At 31.9% G+C, this 22,002-nt stretch overlaps 3 protein-coding genes across 3 annotated transcripts; all 3 read right to left on the bottom strand.

Annotated features, from left to right (window-relative positions):
• Positions 1-4,690: 4,690 nt before the first annotated feature.
• Positions 4,691-10,434, bottom strand: LOC111623091 (PDZ and LIM domain protein Zasp-like). The gene is made up of 15 exons (XM_023365572.1): positions 10,259-10,434; positions 8,465-8,643; positions 7,739-8,311; positions 7,480-7,666; positions 7,259-7,379; positions 7,092-7,144; positions 6,821-6,984; positions 6,657-6,745; positions 6,299-6,509; positions 6,144-6,229; positions 5,989-6,067; positions 5,811-5,919; positions 5,589-5,729; positions 5,432-5,519; positions 4,691-4,854 (listed from the first exon to the last, which is right to left on the bottom strand). The coding sequence occupies exons 1-15, from the start codon at positions 10,358-10,360 to the stop codon at positions 4,691-4,693; spliced, it is 2,346 nt and encodes a 781-aa protein (XP_023221340.1). The 5' UTR covers positions 10,361-10,434.
• A 3,227-nt stretch (positions 10,435-13,661) lies between these two features.
• Positions 13,662-14,463, bottom strand: LOC111623114 (glutamate receptor ionotropic, kainate 2-like). Its single transcript, XM_023365595.1, has 4 exons — positions 14,239-14,463; positions 14,029-14,158; positions 13,796-13,956; positions 13,662-13,720 (listed from the first exon to the last, which is right to left on the bottom strand). Exons 1-4 carry the CDS (start codon positions 14,284-14,286, stop codon positions 13,697-13,699), a joined length of 363 nt encoding a protein of 120 aa, XP_023221363.1. The 5' UTR covers positions 14,287-14,463; the 3' UTR covers positions 13,662-13,696.
• Positions 14,464-15,274: 811 nt separating this feature from the next.
• LOC111623090 lies at positions 15,275-16,354 on the bottom strand. The gene is made up of 4 exons (XM_023365571.1): positions 16,097-16,354; positions 15,888-16,022; positions 15,658-15,761; positions 15,275-15,281 (listed from the first exon to the last, which is right to left on the bottom strand). The coding sequence occupies exons 1-4, from the start codon at positions 16,352-16,354 to the stop codon at positions 15,275-15,277; spliced, it is 504 nt and encodes a 167-aa protein (XP_023221339.1).
• Between the last annotated feature and the right edge of the window lie 5,648 nt (positions 16,355-22,002).

The raw sequence follows: 22,002 nt of genomic DNA, 5'->3' as shown, positions 1-22,002 counted from the left end.
TTATATTATGAATTATCATAATTGTGTTACATTTATATCAGTGATTAGGTTATGTTGTAATCTACTGTTAACTGTATTTTATATCTTCTGATTGTGTCCCAGAAAACTTTTGAATTTAAGAATTAAATGTCAGTCACTGTGTCAAGTTAAAGTAAAAATTAATTTAATGTATCTTTTTTATTGGCCAACAATGTACAGCGAAATTATTAGCAGCATTTTAAATAAGTATTTGTAATTTTTTTTCGTTTTGTTGAAATTTATTTAATATACGTTTATAAAATAAAATAGAAAATCATGAAAGAAATTGAAATTATATGTTTGAATTTTACATATAAATCAAAAAGGTACTAAATATATTTGATTCTCAAATATTTATCTGAGCATCAAATATTGAAAATAACATGAAGAAATATATAAAAATAAAAATCTGAATCATCAATCGACCCTAATTCATATCAATTTGAAAGAACTCATTTACATTGTTGAAGTCATGAGAAATGTTAAAAATTGTAAAATATTTACTTAGTTTTTCAAATTTAAAGGTACAAATAAAGCAATTAACGGTTCTGATAAATTCAGTAAATAATACAATAATCTCGACTAATTTTTGTACGCTTAATCCGAGACGAAGTATTCGTTTCAACCTGGTATAATTATATTTTTGCTTAATTTTTATTATTATTATTATTATTATATTTGTACAACTAGATTTTTATTTACATGTAGAGGAATATCATCATTAATTTATGGTAAAAATTGTATACCTCAATATTTATAAAAAAAAAAAACAACTCTTTTTAAAATATGATCATATTTAACAATCAATAAACTTTTTTATTTAGCAGAGATTTGTAATTATGACTTTAAATCACTGTTTTTTAAACTGAAGATCTAACAAATTTATATCACATTTTTGCCTCTAAATACAAAATATTTGTACAAATATCAGCCTGAAAATCGATTTTTTTAGCATTTCTGTAATTGAATTTTTTATACAGTAGTTGACTGATAACTGCTTTCTCTTTTTTATCACGTTGTTATAAGATTGTAGACACAATTTTGTTACATAGTCAAACAAAATTTGATGTCTTTTTGTTGAAACTAACTTATATAATATAAATAATAACTGTAGTTAGATTAATAAATCATAAAGAAATTTATAAAGATTGTATCGAAGAAGGAAAAAATAAATAAAAAATAAAGTATTTAGTCTGTCAAATTGGAGGAGATTAATATTAAATTGAGATATTTTTATTGTAAATGTCCAGATGTGGAGATGCAATATGAAAATGGAATGTGTGAAAGTATTTTAAATCATTAAATGTATTAAAAAAAAAAAAAAATATGTATATGCTGCATATGTTCAATTTTATAAGGATGTGTTTTCTATTGTCACTGCCAAAGTGCAAATTTTGTATTTGAGTACATTTAGATTATTGGTAATGGAAATTTTGTATCAAATAATAATGCTAATTAATTATTGTTTCATACAAGCTGTGTATTTGAAATATTATTATTATTATTATTTTTTTTTTTGTAATATTTGTATGCATAAAGTTTTATATTTGTTGAAGTCAAAGCAAATTTTTGATCTAATTTATATATTTGCTTTATGAGAATAGTTATTATCCTGGTGCAAATGATTGTTTCTGTTTGATATCCATAGAGGTTATAATGGTGTGTAATATGCCATTAAAAAAAACCTCATTCTTGGATTGTTCTTCATAGAAATTATGAAAATAAAGTAGATAGATGTAATGAAATGTGTGTATTGATTTTTTTTCAAAATTTTAAAAGGAGAGATTCATTAAGTTTAAGGAAGAGGAGGTAGCGAAGAGCATCATATTGTACACAATGAAAGGTTGAGGCAGGGCCGGATCATCGCATAGACAAATGAGACAAATGTCTTGGGCCCTGGTTTTAGAAGGGCCTGGTCAAACTCTATTTTGAAAAGATTTGTAAATTAGATAGTTTACTTTTCTGTTGGACAACTGTATGTAATACTGGTAAAACTAGTAAAATATTATATTATTTAAATATTAACCGAAAAGGTTAAATTAAACAAGTAAAACGGCAAAACCGTATTTGGGACAAGACTATGTCTCGGAGACTCACTACTAACGGCGGAATCAGTTTGACGCTTAAGGCGGATCTCGTTCTCATTCTCCAATCTTCTTTCGTATCGCTGCTTTCGGGCGCGATCATTCAAACTACGCTGGCCACGACCAATGTTCCCTCTAATTTTTTTTGTAGATGAACGGAACATATACTTCTCTGAGCAAAAAATTTTTCTGAGCATATATATAAAATCTTATTTTTTCCTATACAAAAAATAAATAATTATAAAGTAGAGATTAAAATTCATTTTAAAACATACTTTTATACAAAATATTATCTTTTATCAATGATTTAATGTATTTAATCGAAATATACGCAGCAATAATCGTGTTGCAGACAGAATGAGAAATAAGTAAACAACAATTCAAATCATGCTCGCTTGCACGGCACATAAATTCTCGTGTGCGGCAACAATTTGAGCAGTGCGCGGCCGCGCAGCTTAGAGGGAACATTGGCCACGACCACGAGGTCGTCCACGATACATTTTCGGTGAAATTAACCTATCCAATTTGGAAATTTCTCTCCGTTGCAACCCATCGGCCCGGGTTGAATTTTTGTCGATGCCTAACGAAAATTTCCCTTTTTTGAAAAAATAATCGTAGCTATTGTATCGTCCGAAATTATTTTATTTTGCACAAATAATATACAGTTTAACCCGATTATAACGTCATCGGATGTAACGACAATCCTAATATAACGTCTAATTTTTATCGGTTCCACGATTTTACTATACTAGATAATATTAAAATAACCTACTTGTAACGACATAAAACCCTGTTTTATGTCGTTACAAGTACTCCCAAATTTACAAAATTAGATTACAAATTTTATTTAACAAAGAAAATACTACGTGTTCAGTCCTAGGGTCAGAGTCCACTTTCTAGAACGACTGTGTGTGGTACTCTCACCACCTGACTTCGGTTTGCCTGTTTGTAGAGAGAGTCGCCATTTTGTATTTTATTTTGACTCGGTTCTCGATCCCTGAGTACCTACAAATCTGGTTTTTTTATGCGCGCATGATTTGGGCACTCTGTGCCAAATTGCAACTCCTGACATGTACAGTACAGTACTCCTTCATACCTCTAAGCTGGTAACACAGTAGGCAGTGGCGTACCGTAGTGGGGGCGGCAAAATTTCACAATAAATAATAATAATATCTTGTAAAAATTTGAAACATCCTAATCTATACTTGCACTGCTCCTACAATAGTGCTATCGTCCGGACAGTCCGGGAATCGGCTCGCCGGGTGAGCTAGTAGCTTTTTCATCCGAGGAATTCCTGCGAAACCTGTTGACTGTTTTTTTTTTTGTCTGTACAATTCATTCGCGTTCATATACACCACTAATAATATCCAATAGAACTATTTTAAACAGGTCGCTGCACTACCACCGAATTTTTCATTGCTTGTTCTGTGACAAAACTGAATTTTGGTCTTTTAAATTGAAATACCTAACTAAGGAGGGGCGAAATTTTCCTCCGCCCCGGGCGCTGACACCCACAGTAGCCACTGATAGTAGGCAGTAGGGAAAATACGTACAAAATGACATAGGCAACATAATTCGAATTTGGCAGTCTCAAGCGCGCAACTGACCACGACATCACGTTATCCGAGCTGCTTTTACTATCCTGTCAAAACGTGAACGCACTCCTCTCATTCGCCGGGTGTCATGGCCGACGACAAGTTTTGATACGTTACAAGTTTTTTTCTTGCAACAAATTTTTTGTATAGATGGCAAGTTTTTCACTATTTTATCTATTTGTGTAGCATTTATTTCAACCCCCAATAATTTGTTGTTGTACTTAAATAACTTTTTCGATTAAAAATATCATCTTTGTATTTATTTTATAATTTTGTTTTCTTTTTTTTATAACGGTATGTGGACAAAACGACATACATAGGCAACGGACATAATGACATAGGTACATAAGTCATTATTACTATAACCTCTTAACGTTTTATTAATTATAAAAAATGGCTTCCAAAAAATATTTCATTATTGTTTAAAAGAAAGCATCTGTTTTATTTGAAAAAAAAAAGGTATTTTTAAATTTTTTTCAACGTCGAACTTGGTTCCTAAATTGCTTTTTTTCCTTTGGATAGCCAACTTTACAGGGCCCCTTGTGATTCGGTTTCTCTGTATTATTCGTATTATTCGTCAAACCTCTTTAGTTTTAACTTCTACTCCTAATATGAAGACAATTAAATCAAAAAATGAGCCCAAAGCGCCGCCATAGAAAAGGAGACGAAACGTTGCTAAAAAGTTACTTGAAGAAGACAGTGAAGAAGAAAATTTTTCTGATAATTCTCAAGATAATGAAGAGGACTGTTCATGCATATATTGCAATGATGTTTTTTCCCGATCTAAGCCTGGAGAAGACTGGTTACGGTGCTTAAATTGTTTGCGTTGGGCTCACGCTTCTTGCGCTGACGTTTCATTTATGAACTTTGTCAGTAATTTTAGTTTTTACATGTATGTCATTTTGTCCTTACGTAATGTGCCATTTTGTCCATAGCATATGGACAAAATGGATTTTGGCTGATCTTAATTAAACAAACAATATTTTTTTTCTATTATAATAANGAGAAAGTTTTAGTAGAAACAGAATGGCTGGAACTCACATCTTGGGTTCCTGGTGGTTTATATGTTGGTGGTGTTGGGGTTGCATTAGAGTCGAATACAGGTTTACTAAATGGCATATCCTGTTTCTGTGGTGGCCACGTAAACTTGCTGCCACCTGAAAGTGTAGTGTTATTTTGTATTAATTTTGAAGTAAACAGTCGGTAATAAAATTGATATTTTAATTTTTTAAATAATATGTATTGATAATCACACAAAGCAAAAGAGAGGGTAAGATCTAAAGTTTTTTAAAATTCTTTCCGCCCTGCAGGCACTAAGAGAGCCTTTTTTTCAATGCCTATCATGAAAAATCCTGAATGCCTCTTTTCATGGGTACGGCCAGGCGCACAATGGGGGCAGTCCGATAGCGAGGGACGGGGTCAGATCTATCCAGCAAGACATAAATTTCTAGTATTCGACCGGATTAAAACCTGAATCCCCAGAATCACAGGCTAGTGCCTTATCACCTCGGCCATCAGACAGTCCAGTATCTATTGGGTTGTCAATTGGCAGATTTATTCTATTATTAAATAGAAAATAAGGATAGGAGAATTTTTTTTATATCTTCGATGATTTATTAAATCTATTTCTATATGAAATCAAATTAAATATTTCATCCTCGTTAAGACACAATTAACTTAAATGTAAAATAATTGTAAATACTGACTAATATATCAAAATATTCTTATCCCTACCTGTTACTGGAGAATGAGCTCTAGTTATTTGCGTGAACTTTGAGTAAGCAGATTTAGAGAAAGACATGGGAGCTACCGGCTTTGTAGGCTAAAAAAAAATTATTAAAATAAGATCGCGTGTTATAAATTAATTGTTATAAATGACAAAGAGACTCACAGCAGGACGGCTGATGAATTGCGATGGATTAGTCGATTGACTTCCGATCTGTGGCGGTGGTGCTTGAGCAAAAGATAATGGTGACTGGCATCTCTTTGGACTCATTGGTGGTTCCACATGATGCACTTCCGAAGCCATTCTCTATAGAAAGTGAGAAAAACATATTTCAGCAGAGAATTTGAAAATTACGATTATTTGCTGAATGATTTTTATTTAGATTACTCGGAAAGGTATTGGTGAAACACTATGAATGGAAGGCAATCCTGGTGACTGATGAGGAATACGCAGTGGAGGAAGTGGAGCAGTAACAGGTTTTCCCACAGCTTCTTTTCTGTACAAATAGATGGATTTTATATTCCAGATTATTTATCTCGTCTGCCATTAAAATTTAAGAACTTACATAGCTTCTACACTGGCCATTTTGCTAGCTGTTTTAGCGTGCACCTCGCAATACAGTTTCTCATTGATATTATAATGACCTAATAAAAACGATAAATATCAAATTATATAAACACTGAATTTCATTATTATATAAGTTCAGAGTCGTTTACTTACCAACATTCTTCAAAGATACGCCACAAGTATTGCATTTGAAACAATCTGGATGAAGTGATCGATCACCTATTCGTGCGAACACACCTCTAAAATGAATATAAATAAAATTTTCAATTTGTTATAATTTTCGTTTTGTAAATATTTCGTAAACTTACGTAATATAGGCTCCGCATTCAGCACAAATGGCTTGTCCTCCGCCTGGAGCTACACTTTCGGCTGGTCTTGCTGGTAAAGGCTTTGGAGCTGTGGGTGGAGGTGGGGCTTGAACACGAGCTGGAGCTGGAGCTGGGGCAGGAGCAGGAGCAGGTATACGCGGAGCAGGAGAAGACATTGCTGGTATAGTTGGTGTAGGAGGTGCGGGCGATGCTAAAATATATATATAAAAAAAAGAAATTGAAAGTTTTTAGACCCTTCTGGATTCGATCCCGGCTCTCCAGAGCGGTATATTGTCACCTTAAATCCGGCTTTAATCTGGTCATTTCTCAAAGTATATATAATAATAAATCCAATTACCTTTTCCAGAACTAATTTCTTCTTCGTGAACAAGTTTATAGACAGCCGATTGAGTATTGATAGGTTGTTCTTCCTTCATAAAATTGATCCTAAAAATATTTTTTTTTTTTTAATATATTTAGGAGTTTCGTATTTGAATCTAATTGTGTGTTTAAGATTCTTACCCTTTTACACCTGTAGCAAGAATTTCTGTATGGGCAGAAAGTGTTTCTGCGATATTTTGCATCGAATATAAAGCAGCGGGTGAATTGAATTGTTTATGCATAACAGCTGTTACAGTTCCACTATCCTGAATAGATTTTGTACTAATTTGTCTCTGCATAGTTTCCTGTAAATAAGTTATAAAATATTTTATATGCTAAAATATGTAAATTTAATAAGATAGATAAACATTAATTTGATATACTTGAGTAAAAGAAGTTTTCGATCACCTGCTTCTATTGGAAATCCACATCCTACACATTTTGTAGTAAACAATTCATTCCAATCTACGAAAATAAATAAATAAAATTGGCATTAATTCAATTGTGTTATGTAATTTTATTATGTTTTACAGATAAGATTGTTCGAGAGGGGATAATTTGAAAGTGTTCCCGTTTTACCTTTTTCGCAATAAGGTAACCCGTCTTCCAGGAAGAAAGAATCATTGCCAAAAGGTTTGTTGCAATAAGCACAGATAAAACAGTCTGTGTGCCAGTGTTTATCCAATGCAATAAGACATTCCTGTAAAGAAAAAAAGAATGAAATATTATGTCAGTAATCTTTTATTAAGGCATTCGAATTTAATTTTTGATGTTTTGGAGCATTTTTTTTTTTTTGCTACCTCTTTAATACGCTTGTTGCATTTAGCACAGACGGGAGCCAGGTAAGCTTCGTAACAATTTTCGCAGTATAATTGACCTTGATCTTCCACAAATCCAATGTCTTGCAGAGGTTGACGACAGACGGAATTAGTGCACAAGAAATGATCTGGACACCAACTTTTGCTAAGTGCCATTATGAAGGGACCTCTACAAAAAAAAGAATTATTTTGTCGTATACGTTTTAGAGGTAGTTGAATGAGTAATAAGTAGCCCATTTACCTGATGGGTGAGGCGCAAGCAGCACAGATCGGAATTCGACTTCCTCCAGAGGTTATTAATTGACCTCTTCCTCGTCGAGGTGCGGGACGAGAACCGATTCCTGGTGCATGTCCGTGCTGTCCAGATGCAGGTTTAGGTTTAAAGTCTTGTGGAGGTGCTGGGGTAGGATCTGCAGGTGGTAGAGAAATAGGAGTTGGATCAGCAGGAGCCGGAGCGGGTATTTCGGTTGGTAAAGAAACGGGAGCCGATTCTTGGGGTGGGCTCGATACTGGAGCTTGGGGTGGGCTTGGTAACGAAACTGGTTCTTGGGGTGGGCTTGGCATTGATACTGGAGCTGGTGCAGGGGGAAGTGATGGTTCTGAAAAGGGAGCAGGGATCGATGAAGACATGGACGAGAATGACGTACTTTGGACTTGTGCCGATTGAAACGAGGAAACGACTTTACTAGATTCGACAGATGAGAAAGTTTTAGTAGAAACAGAATGGCTGGAACTCACATCTTGGGTTCCTGGTGGTTTATANAGAGAAAAATAAAAGAAATTCGATCCTTGTGTTATGTATGAGCATATAATACTTTTTTTTTTTTTTTTAATCCCATTAAGCAATAAATAAATGCCGTGTTATGTTTCAAAGTACTGAGGATGCTTGATATTTGATAAATGTTTCATTTAAAGAATTTTTACACCTTGTTAAACAGGAATCAATCTATCTCCTTACTCTTCGTATTAATGAGTACTTAAAATACATTTGTACCTTTGTATAGTTAACTTTACACTGTTTCCTTCTCTTATAATTGTATCTTGAGCTTCCTTGTGTTTCATATCATCTGTCGAATGACCTCCTATTTGTAGAATGGTATCTCCTGGTTGAAGACCCGCTTTTTGGGCCAGGCTGTTATTGTTTACCTATAAAGAGTTCAAATGTTATTGTTTAAAAATAACCAAAGCATGAAGAAGACTACAGAGAAAGAAACTGGATAAGACAAGTCAAGGTTTGTCTGAACAACATCCGATGCCAAATATGGAGACAGCTAAAGAATCATTTTCTACATTTAATTGTTCTATACGGGAAATCCAGTTAAATTAATCGTCGTAATTAAATTCTTCGATAATCTATCGATTATTTTTCTAAACTAATATAGAAAATCCCATTTAAAACAGAAAAAGAATTATTTATTAGGAAATTTTTTCTAATAAATAATTTTACCGTAAATTTATTTATTAATTTTAAATAAATTACGTTATATAGAAATTTTTATTTTGTATATCATTAATAAGAAAGTAGCGGTAAAAAAAGATTTGAAAAAAAAAGAAAACGGAGAACAAAAGGATCGTTGCTATTTTTAGATCGTAGGATGAAGTAATTTTATGACCGTGGTGCTTCTAATAGAGTACACACTGGAATGCAGTTACTAGAGTTAAATCTCAGTACAGATTTTATAAATTCCATCTAAAAAATAAAATAAAAAACCCCTCCATATTCATTACCGATGTGAATGTCCGAAAGTACAATACGAAGCCACGATCTATTATTTAGTTTTTGCAAGCAATTTTATAATTATTACGTGGTTTTATTAATTAAAAAACCATTTAATCTAGCTTAATTTAAACTTTGTCCTTTAATTGTATTTAATTTAAAATAATTCTTAACAGTATCTAACAGTTAATAATTAATCGACTCTTTTATAAATAGAAAAGAAAGTCTGAGCCAAACTATTATTATATGGATTCTTTTAAAGTCTAAGACATAGTTTCATTTTTTTTTTTTATCATGATTTAGACTTATGAGAAATTCTATTTTAATAGCATTTGAAATCAATATAAAGTACAATTGATTAACCTTTAAAATTTTTAGGAATTAACGTAGGGTTTAAATACATTCACCGACAATCCTTTGATTGAAACTAGGCCAGAGTTACGATTTAACTAAATGTTGTGTCAGCAGATGATGATGAAGGAATGATCTCAGAATAGACATTTTAAGGTTACTAAATTTCTAATTTGTAAAAGACCTAGCCTTGCTGACTAAATTGTCTGACAATTAATAGGAAATCTTGGCATAAAGGTAATAGTCTAAGATAATTCTAAACGTATAGCAAAATACTATAACATTCTACAATAAAATCGTATACAATGGAATATAGTATCTTGATGAATGAACATCTCTTTATGATATACCAATATTGTTTTATTTCGATCTATTCACAGAAAAATCCCATTATTCAACACGTTCCGATAATTTACTACCCGAATTTACAGGGTTTTTATTTTATATTTTCACACCAAAGAACTACACAAGTGCGATTATCAAATTAACATATAAAGCAATCTGAAATGATTCGATTAAACGATGTTAATTTCGTTTAATCGAATCATTTCAGATTGCTTAAAACGATAGAAATTTACAAGAAATCATCCATTTAAAATAATACATTATAAAATAATGAATATAATCCCAAGAGATTTGTAAAAATTTCCATCAAACATCTAAACGGTACTAATATCATACGGGATGACTTACCTTTAGAACTGTTAAAGGTGTTCCAAACTCTTTTCCCCCTTGTAGCCGGAAGCCCCAAGGGGAGGTATCGGATCGAGATAATTGTAAAGTTTGCGTACCCATCCCAGTCCCTTCCGTGCACGAGAAACTTTCGACAGATTCTGTTCTTGTAGATCTAACTCTCTCACTACGATACTTGCCAAAGAGCACTCGCGCCACAGCTCTCTATTTGTGTACATCACCTCGGGAATTAATACAATTCACAAGAATTTTTAAAACTAAGACATTGTTTATCACAAATAATACTTTATTAAATCAATAAATTGTTAATAATAAGAAGAGATTTTACCGAATATTACAAAGGAATGCTTTGTATATTATTCGAATCCCCCATTGTATAGTTTACTATATTTTAAATTTTGTATACTATTTATTTTATTGACAAATTTCAGTTTTCTTTAAATACTTATCATCCTCGTACACTTTATAATAATTTAAGATGCGTATTGAATTAGTGTATTTGAACGAAATACTTAAAAGTATGTATGAATATACATATAGTCGACCCCCCTATAACACTGTTGATTATTCCGTTTTATATGAATTCCATGTTAAACGAGTCACTTAGATTTTACAAATACGTAGTGCCGGGTTGTGAACGGCTCACGTATTTGTAAAATCTAAGTGACTCGTACAACATGGTATTCATATAAAACGGAATTATCAACAGTGTTATAGGGGGTCGACTGTGTATTTCTATGTTAATAAATTTGCTAAGATTATAAAGGGATTGTTTATTAATTATGTTTATAGTTTAAGGGGAATGGAATCGCGAATAGTATAGTACGTTGTACACAAGGAGGGAGGGGGTGTGTATGTGGGAGGAGCACGATTTTGTTCACCCTCTTTGAAGCTTAATAACACCTATGTCTTTTATAAAACCTATCCCCACCCTCAAAACTAAGCATTTTGTTATTTTTATAACAATTAAAAATATTTTAAAAAATTTTAAATGAAATATCATAACAGATGGAGCCATTTACAGTTTTAAATGTCGGAAAAGTTAAGCAACTCGTTGCTGGCATTTTTATGGTACTATTATAATATTTTATATTTTTTATTAAGAAATTTTTATATATTAATATTTTACAAGCCGGTTATATGTTTAAAATACAATTTCCAAGGAGTGCGAATTATGGGTTAGTATTTTAAACTTCAAAAACGAACTAACGCTTATGGAGGAATGGCTGCTTCTATAGGTTTTGTTTTTATTATGGTAAATTTCTGCTGATATATAATACGTTATCGCAGGTTATACTCAGTGCCGTTATTCACTCTAATTCTAACCCCGTTTTCTATTATTTCTCCCTACTATCTCCTTATTTTAACAAAGGGTAACTCTATGTGAATTAATTATGGCTCATATTTGTGTAAACAAGTAAAAGGCTCGAGACAAACTCGTACAATGATCCTTGAAAACCACACTCTTTAAAGATAAAGATTTAAATTATTATATATAATAAATTAGAGATTTCATTATAATATTCAAGGAATTAAGACAATCATTTTTGCATTAGAAATTTACAATTGAGATTAGAATAGGAATATTTCTTAATTAATGCAAGTTATGTTTTCACAACATTCGTCTATCGTGGCCAAAGTGACGACGAAACATTAACCAGTGTTCTCGTGTTTAATAAAAGATTATATTACATTTACTGGTCAAGTTTAAATTTATTGATAAATGTAAATAAATACAAATAATAGAGGAGAAGGTGATATTATGGAACCCCAATTATATTTTAGTGAATTGTAAACGAAGTATCACAACTACACCCACATTTTTTGTGCGAAAAGTACTGGTAACTAGTAAACTAAATGTTCCTAATTGGATTTTTCGCTAGTGTAACTATAAGTATGGTTTTTGAAGGCTTTTGTACAAAAAGTCCGAAAGTAGGCTTAGAGAAAATCGGGTGGTAATATGGAACCTTACCGTATATTTTCAAAAAAATGCTTTAATGTAGCCAAAAACAAATAGGAAAGGACAAAAAATGTTAAATAATTACAAAATTATTTACTCCAATGTATTTTATCGCAAAAATGCTTTTATAATAGAAAAATATGACCTCCATCAACAATATATATTCCAGCAGCTCTTTTTCGATATTCTCGGGAAGAATTGGCTTTCTACCTAGTGTCTTTTTCACAAATTGCTCTGGAGGAATGTCTGCTTGCAAATAGAAAGTTCGGAGGAGTTGAGTTCCATATTACTGTAAAAGCACCAATGGGGTCCGTATTTCACGCATCGCCATCTCGAATTAACTTATGTCTGTCGAGACCAAAATTTAAAAAACGTGAACATCACACAGATTAATATGTACCCCTAAGTCTCTGGAACGGAATACATGCACCAGTGAACCTACAACTACACGATTTATATTTTAAAAATAATTAAATTCACTTAGCATTCAAAACTTGCGAATTTTGAAAAAAACAAATTTGCTGATTAAATACGGACAACCGTTTAACTGAAGTAAAACGGGTTTTCCCCTTGCTATGGATGTCTGCCTAGTTCAGCTCAGCCACAATCCGCTACAGTTCGCCTTTATTATCAGTTCGAAATGGGGTGGTTCCATAATACCTGCAGTGTTCCATAATACCACCTTCTCCTCTATACTTACAAACAGGTAGGAGCATAGAAACATATCTGCGGTGTTTATACAGGAAAAAAAAAACAATACATATACAAAAAATACAGTCGACCCCCCTATAACACTGTAGATAATTCCGTGTTATATGAATTCCATGTTGTACGAGTCACTTAGATTTTACGAATACATGTGCCGGGCTGTGTGTGAATGGCTCACGTATTTGTAAAATCTAGTGACTCGTACAACATGGAATTCATATAACACGGAATTATCTACAGTGTTATAGGAGGGTCTACTGTATCATAAAAATTTTAATGAAATGGTCAAGGACAATTAAAATGCTTTTCATATTTTTAATTACTATAAAATGGCAGGGCAGGGATGAGTTTTCTAAAAAATCGTAAAAGCTAATAACGAGTAAAATCATAATTAAGCCTGGCCCTATTCGAAATACGACACACGATCCCCTTTTATCTCCCCATCCTTCAATCTTTAACCACCATTAATTAATAGTATCAATCCCCATAATACATAAACCTCCCTGTAAAAGTGTTGGAAATTTTCGACGAAAAGCACAGAAGTTAAGCTTCAAAGAGAGTGAACGAAATCGTGCCTCCCCCCACACACTAACATTCATACATACAGAAAAACCCCCCGAATTTTTTTACATTTCTTTTCAGCTCCCTTCAGTCCAAAAAAAAAAATGTAAAAAATCTTGGGGATTTTTGACTGATCGCCGCACTTTTCCTCTATTATATATAACAAGGCCGAGAAGCAGAGTGAAGAAAAATCATCCAGAACAGTCTTCTTACGATATAAATCGACGATCTGGCTAATAAAAAACAAATTTTTTGTTGTATAGAATAATATTTTTTAGATATTTCTAGATAAAACTTATAATATTTACATTAGGTAAAACAACTATTTTCTTATTGCTCTTGGTTTTTTCTCTTATCCACAGGACACCTACGAACAAGAGGGCCATAGTTAATCCTCCCACGTAACACAGAAAAACCCCAGCTAAATTGTTAATATCCATTTGATGTTCTTCGCTTCCTATTCTATTATCTGAAATTTAAACACAATAAATTTTTATGAACTAACACATCGTTTTAAAATAACTTTATATTAATATATTACCGGCACAATTATTGATAAACCATCGTTTATTCAAAAAATCCATATATCCTTCTTCTCTTAGCTTTAAGATAGATGATGTGAATTGTTTCTCAAACGGAGAACCTTTAGGTAAACCAAGTCCATAATTTTGCTGTTAAAATTAAAAGATTATAATAGTACAATTATTTATATAAACAATTGATATAAGTATTAAAATTATTTTTAATTTACTAATCCGAAAAGTCTTCCAATTCGTTCCACATTGCATGGCCTCTGCATAGCAATGTAATCCAGAATTGGAGAATCAAATATAAAAGCGAAACGATCCTTATGACCTGAAATATTCAACACACATTGATTAATTTCTTACAACAATAAAAGGTATGTTATTATTAATTAACTCATGCGTCATTTCTTAATTAATATTTTATGTATTACCTTCTGGCAAATAATACGATGCTCTAACTCTCTCTATGCCCAGGAAACTATCGTTTAAGAATGTATTATGCTTTTTCATTATCTTGTAAGCTATTTTGTGGATTTTGTAATGACTATTGGAGAAAAAGTTCTCAACATAAGAATCTTTCAAAGTTCCAAATGAAATTGTATTGAACTTCACTAAATCTTCCAAAGAATTAATTTCTAAAAAATACAGTATTTATGAAGATATTTCGTATTAAAGTATTTAATTAAATGATTTTATTACCTTGTTTCATATTCTGTACTGTCATAAATGCTGCTAATTTTGCTGTATATGCAGCAATAAGAATAACCGTAGTTAACCACCAAGTCATCATTACAATTCTTGTTGGAAGATTGTTTTTTTGTTCAAATTCTGTTCCCTAAATACATATTATTAATTTAATTAAGTTTTTCATTATACAAATAAAGTCGTTATCAACAAATAATTAATCACCAACCGGTGCTACAAGCGACGAAAAACTCCACCAAAGTGCTTGTGGAAAAGTGATCCAAGAAGAATCTCTAACGCTTTGATTTATTTTCTTTCTCTCTATTCTACTATTGTTAAAATTACTTGGTGTTAAATTTATACATATTGCAAGAACTAGGGAAGTAAAAATCACCGACACAGCAATGGTAAGCCACACTGTTGTTTCGAAAGGTGATAAAAATGCAAAATAATTTTCAGTAGTTTTGGCATTATATCTTGGCATTAATATAGCCAAACCTAAATCGTAATAAGGAGCTGTAAAGGTGATAACTTCTTGTCTTTTCCAAGATATCGTCAAAGGAGCTAGTGCCAAATCTATTTTCTAAATATACGAAATGTTTTATAAATCTCAATACCAGATTTAACTACAGTATAGAAGTACAGTCGACCCCCCCATAACACTGTTGATTATTTCGTTTTATATGAATTTCATGTTGTACGAGTCACTTGGATTTTACAAATACGTGTGCCGGGCTGTGAACGGCACACGTATTTGTAAAATCCAAGTGACTCGTACAACATGGAATTCATATAAAACGAAATAATCAACAGTGTTATAGGGGGATCGACTCGTATTCAATAATATTTCTATCGATACCTCATCCATTAATTGTCTAATTAGTCCATTCCATTCTTTTGTTTCGGGATTTTCAGCTCCATATTCGTAAATTTCGTGAAATTTAAATTTAAATTTAAGCATTTCTTGTAATTTTAAAAGAAGGTCTATAAGTAATCCTTCGTATTTAGAATGCATAGGATCGCCTTCTTTATAATAAGGATTTTTCATTATAAAAGGCTCATCCTAGAAAAATGTATGTAAATTAACTAATAATTACATTGATAAATAATCTCTATTAATTAATATATTATAAAATATAATAATAGATGATGATAATAATAATAATAATAATAATCCTTTGTCTCTTACCACAATTATTCCAATATTAAGTGTTCTTCCGGAAAGACTTTGATGAGAATTAGTAGGAGGAATTGTAGTTTGGCCAGGAAATATGATTTCTGAATTAATCTTCAAGTTTTTCTCGTTTCCTAACCATTTTCCTACCTAAATATTTCAGTGAAAATATGTGTTACATGTTAACACTATTGAAGGAATCTTGAATATTATAAATTGCTTACTTTAACGAAACCTCTCATTTGAAGATTTTCGATGTCAAAATTAGTGAGATGATGGTAACCAAATTTCGTAAACCTTAAAGGCCCTAAACTTCCATTAACGTTATTTAAATTAAGAATACTTTCCAATAGATTTCTACCCCATTTCCACTTATCGATAGAATCTATGCAACTTCCTTTTTGGAAAGTAGGAAGTTCGAAAGATACTTTCTCTTCGTAAAGAATTCTGTGAAGTCCGTTGGCAATTGCTAACACTGTCATATTCTGTACTGTCATAAATGCTGCTAATTTTGCTGTATATGCAGCAATAAGAATAACCGTAGTTAACCACCAAGTCATCATTACAATTCTTGTTGGAAGATTGTTTTTTTGTTCAAATTCTGTTCCCTAAATACATATTATTAATTTAATTAAGTTTTTCATTATACAAATAAAGTCGTTATCAACAAATAATTAATCACCAACCGGTGCTACAAGCGACGAAAAACTCCACCAAAGTGCTTGTGGAAAAGTGATCCAAGAAGAATCTCTAACGCTTTGATTTATTTTCTTTCTCTCTATTCTACTATTGTTAAAATTACTTGGTGTTAAATTTATACATATTGCAAGAACTAGGGAAGTAAAAATCACCGACACAGCAATGGTAAGCCACACTNAATCTTTGGCTATGTCTTGGGCTACTCAAATATTTTACGTTTTTGATACTAAATTAACTTCTGAAGTATAATTTTTTATTGTTTTTATATTTTTCAATATATTTATTTTGTTCGTACAAAATAAAAAAATAATTTTTAACGATACAATAGTCTTCGTTAAGCTTAACATCGACGAAAATTCAACGCGAAGCGACACGCAACGGAGAAAAATGTCAAGATGGGATAAGTTAATATATTTTTTCGTACATAATCGGTTATCCGAAACACCGATCTTCCGAACAATCCCAGTCCCGGATTGATTCGGATAATCGACGCTCTACTGTATTTATGAATTCCACTATTGTCGCTTCCACCTGATTCTTCATTTCTCGAATAATACAGTTTCGCTTGGAAAACGCTGTAGGTTCGTCTTCTCCTTTGCATTTTCGGATGTGGACGGTTGCAAAGATTGATCACTTTGGACATATATTCTTATTATAATAGGCCTTATTTCTATCAAAAGTAGTGGTTAACCAGAAGTATTACGACAAAGCTCAACTGTATTTAAATTGCAATTTATAAACATGTAATTTTGCTATTCACGAGCTCCGCGTGCTACACATTTGCGTTTCGAAACGCAAATGTGTAACACGTCGTTCTAACTGAATAAAGATTGAAAACTTGCCAAGTGTTGATAAAGAAGGTCACTTCATTGTGCCAGTATACAAACATAAATAAGAACACGGTTTTCGATAACAACAACAATAAATAATTGCTCATAAATACACGTAAATAGACTCTACAACAAATTATAATGCAATAATATATAAATATAAATTTTAATTTAAAATCCGATCAATAAACAATGTTTTACGTATCTAAAAAACAGAATTCAATCTGTTGTAGGCAACTATATTCTGCATATTGATTACAATTGAGGGTTTCTATTGTTTATAGCAGTGCTCTTATACGTAACTAACGTTTACAATAATCTGAGTATTAATCAAATTCAGAGTTTTATTATGAAAAACTGAATTCTCTAAAATCTAAAGTAACAACACGCAACATAGAAATAATCATTACTTCAATTTAAATATAGCGAATAACAATAAAGTTTACTGCATTATTAAACACAAAACAAGAATAAAAACTTGCCTGGTTCATTATCTTCTGTTAAAATAGCAAAAGCATCCCATCCATAATATTTCAAGATATGTATTAAGGCGTAATTTTGAAAGGTATCCGGCGGTGACATTTTCAAAAGTGTAGACGACGATTGATTCAAAATCGGTATTAAAGATAACATCGGGTCTGTGGCCAAGATACTTATCTGCGGTATTCCCAATTGGCCACACACAGTTTGGGCAACTTTGGAATCTAAAGACGTTAGTGGTCCGACTATCGATATAACTCGTTGATCTACTAAATTGCACGCTGGAAAATTATATATCTGCATTTAATTTAACTAATAAAATAATTTTAATATAACTTGTATAAATTTACCGGCTCTAATAAGTTCTAATTGCGCAGAAGCATTCTCTGTAATCGGAATCAGTTTCGTATTGGGTAATAAATTCGAATCTGAATTTATATTGTCTATAGCTAACCGAAATGTTTCTTCTAATATAGGAGGAGAAGGCGGAAAAATGGCACCTGAAATGAAAATAAAGAGTAAATAGCTAGGTTGTGGCCGAAGTTTTAATCTGTAAAACGTGAACGTCGAACGTCAAGCGCCGCTCGACGTTCGACGTTCACGTTTTAGAGATGAAAACTTCGGCCGCAACCTCGCTTATATTAAATTTTTTTTATGCAATATATTCTCGCTTCTACTGCCTAATGGTTCCTAGAAAACCGCCATAAAGCGAGCCTTATTTCCCATGTATTCTATGTCAGTAATTGAGATTCGTTCCTACAAATAACAATTTTAACTAAAATCATACCATAATGATATGAAGTACGACATTTAAATATAGCAATTTGCAAACATAGCATAATACTGTAAAGAGAGTCTATTGTTTATAAAGAAAGATTTTTCTAATTTTCCTGTTAAGAGGCATAAATTAAATAAATTTATTTTATTTACTAATTACTGTACTTACTGTACTAAATTTTTGAAATATCTGAAAAATGATTAACATGCCTGCTGAGTATCAACATACTCCATAACTGCCAGTACACTTGCTATTAAGATAATAAATGCTAATGTTACGCAAACTAGCAATATATAAAGTACCATCTTTTCGGCTTAACTGGGGTTGCATAATAGCACCGGGCAGAAAATTACCTTGCCAAAGCCCTGGGGGCCTCATATCAGGACCATTCTGGTTGTTCGTAATGACAGATCTAGATTCCTTCATTCTAGATCATTCTAGAATATTATAAAAATTTTAAACTCAAATATAAGTCACTTAAACTCGTTACACACGTTTACTTATTCAACAAATGGCCTACGTTTGATCTTATTGACTACAAAACTCAAAATTTACACTACAAACATAATTTTAAAAAATTAGACATTATGCAAACATTCCATTTTTATTAATTATCTGTTTAAAATTCTTAACAATCGTGGGGGAGGGCAATATTGAGTTAACTCAATGTGATGATTTTGATCAAACAAACGTGACATAAGGCACATCCACATATTTACAAATTGAAGCACTCTCATTTTGAATGAGCACTCGTTTATTGTGCTAGAAAAACATCTAATAAAAAATATTGTATTTAAAATCGCACACATTTTCGCACACATTTTTAGTATTTTTGTCCAGTATCGGAAGAATGTATGGAAGGCGATCTACTTTTTTCTTCGGTGGGTGTTTTTATGAGTCCAATTTCTCTTCCGAACCACTTGACTTTCTCGATCAGTTGCTCCTGCATCAAATTAATGCACATACTGACCAAAGCCATGCCAAGCAACACGTACGCGCACGTTGCAACCATGGTCATCGATGCGGCTGTTTTGAAACAAGTTATTTGTTACATGACAANTATGAACCTAATTTCAATTAAGACTAAATATTACACTGCACAGTTAATAAAATTCACTGATAACTTATCTAACAAAAGTATTTATCCCTTGTATAATAGGGTAATTTTGTTCACCCTCTTTGAAACTTAATAACTCCCGGGCTTTTTGTCGAAATTTTTTAAAATATTGCACCGAGGTTTGTGTATTAGGGGAATTGATACTATTAAATTTTGGCGATTAAAGGTCGAGAGGGAGAAGAGATATATGGGGTCGTGTTTATCTCCATTAGGGTCAGACTTAATGAAATTTTACTCATTGTTAGCATTTACAATATTTTATAGAACCCATCCCTTTTCTCAAAATATAGCTTTTTGCCATTTTGTAATAGTTAAATATTATAAAATAGTGTAATAAAATTAATAAAATGGTACAAAAATTATAGTTAGGTCTATCTGTACATTATTAATATGGGATGCTCTCAGTGAATTCTTTCTGAGTCGGGATGAAAAGACATTGATGAGAATTATATAAATTTAAGAATTTATATATACAGAAATGTTAAAACAAGCGTTTGGATAGGTTAAATTATTACAAGAAGGGAGATTTTTTAAGTACAGTATATCAATTTTAAGCCCATATCTTTTTTATTAATAATATTAATATTAATCTATTTAACCCCCTTTGGCAGATCGCCTACGTGTTACGTTGCTTTATGCACATTTGAGAACGAATACGTACAACACAGTACATATTTGATCACGCATACGTATGAGGCAGGTCGAGACCGCACGAAATACCTCATTTTGCCTCAGGCTACAGACTGGAGTGCCCGACATCGAATGTCGAGACAAATGGTTCCATTCGTGCGCAAGCATGACTGATATTCAAATGTATGCTAAAATACAACTACACCAAATAGGAATTCTTTTTGATTGACCAAAAACGCTTGGCTCGGCCCGAAGCTGTTCGTCGGACTCCTCCAGGAAGCTTGCAACGCCTCAGACCCGGGTCTATGCTAACATGCTGGTGAAAACTCTTCATGCCAATAAAAATCTAAATCCAGTTTAACGTTTTAAGTCGTAATAATATACTGTATTTAATTTTATATTACAACGGGTATGAATATGCCACAGTTTAAGATAGAAAGTATGTTGTAATTGTCCAACTAATTTTACTTGCAATCAAGAAATGATTTGTGGTAAATATTAAATATAGAATCGTTTTTCATAAGAATATATTTAAACGTTTTATAAATTAATTTTTATAGATAAAATCAGCAAAATAGTACCGAAAGAGCTATGTGGTATATACTTCAATAGAAAATTATATAATATAGAATAAGATTAGTACTACCAATGCAGATCTTCTCATAATTTATTAATTTTACATCTTAATAAATCCACGTGTAGATTCTATTAGATTTAACGATATAAAACTTCTACAGAAATCGTGCATAATAACCCATCGCTGAACATCGATATATTATGTAGTTGTTGACGAACTAGTTTCGTGAGGCTTGAAACATTTATCTTTATAAATCAATTTTCTGTTTATTGTTCGCTTTTTCATTATAGTTTCAAAAAAAACAATCTTATAATTTCAATGCATGCGTGAATAAGGAAAAAGTTATTCGTGATTAGTGCGTGCAGAAAACAAAAGCTAAAAAATTGGAGTTTAGAGCTTGAAACTCCAATTTTTTAGCTTTTGTTTTCTGCACGCATTAATCACGAATAACTTTTACCTTATTCACGCATGCATTGAAATTATAAGATTGTTTTTTTTGAAACTATAATGAAAAAGCGAACAATAAACAGAAAATTGATTTATAAAGATAAATGTTTCAAGCCTCACGAAACTAGTTCGTCAACAACTACATAATATATCGATGTTCAGCGATGGGTTATTATGCACGATTTCTGTAGAAGTTTTATATCGTTAAATCTAATAGAATCTACACGTGGATTTATTAAGATGTAAAATTAATAAATTATGAGAAGATCTGCATTGGTAGTACTAATCTTATTCTGTTCTGTTGTTGGTAATGTACCAGTTGAAGTTGCTATTGGTAAGATTGTGAGAGATATGTAATTAATTAATGATATAGAAAATATGATAGATAGTATTATAATAGTAATCTACTCACTTCAATTTATTCTCTTATAGATTTTCTTTAATATAATTTAAAAATTAGTTAGGTTGTGGCCGAAGTTTTCATCTGTAAAACGTGAACGTCGAACGTCGAGCGGCGCTTACCGTTCAACGTTCACGTTTTACAGATGAAAACTTCGGCTGCAACCTCTCTA

The sequence above is a fragment of the Centruroides sculpturatus genome, unplaced genomic scaffold (genome assembly GCF_000671375.1).
Source record: "Centruroides sculpturatus isolate CEXI.00-Female unplaced genomic scaffold, Cexi_2.0 scaffold346, whole genome shotgun sequence".
In the NCBI taxonomy this organism is placed as follows: domain Eukaryota; kingdom Metazoa; phylum Arthropoda; class Arachnida; order Scorpiones; family Buthidae; genus Centruroides; species Centruroides sculpturatus.
The sequence above is the reverse complement of the archived record's forward strand: the minus strand, read 5'-3'. Positions and strand labels throughout refer to the sequence as shown.

What these genes read in the sequence shown, in the direction of transcription:
- LOC111623090 (XM_023365571.1), bottom strand. Translation starts at nt 16,354, where the DNA reads ATGACAGTGTTAGCAATTGCCAACGGACTTCACAGAATTCTTTACGAA. An exon ending in AAATGAGAGGTTTCGTTAAA is followed by an intron (nt 16,023 to 16,096) that starts GTAAGCAATTTA and finishes TGAAATATTTAG; the next exon opens with GTAGGAAAATGGTTAGGAAA. An exon ending in TTAATATTGGAATAATTGTG is followed by an intron (nt 15,762 to 15,887) that starts GTAAGAGACAAA and finishes ACATTTTTCTAG; the next exon opens with GATGAGCCTTTTATAATGAA.
- LOC111623114 (XM_023365595.1), bottom strand. Translation starts at nt 14,286, where the DNA reads ATGCAGAGGCCATGCAATGTGGAACGAATTGGAAGACTTTTCGGATTA. An exon ending in GTTTATCAATAATTGTGCCG is followed by an intron (nt 13,957 to 14,028) that starts GTAATATATTAA and finishes TTTAAATTTCAG; the next exon opens with ATAATAGAATAGGAAGCGAA. An exon ending in AAATAGTTGTTTTACCTAAT is followed by an intron (nt 13,721 to 13,795) that starts GTAAATATTATA and finishes GTTTTTTATTAG; the next exon opens with CCAGATCGTCGATTTATATC.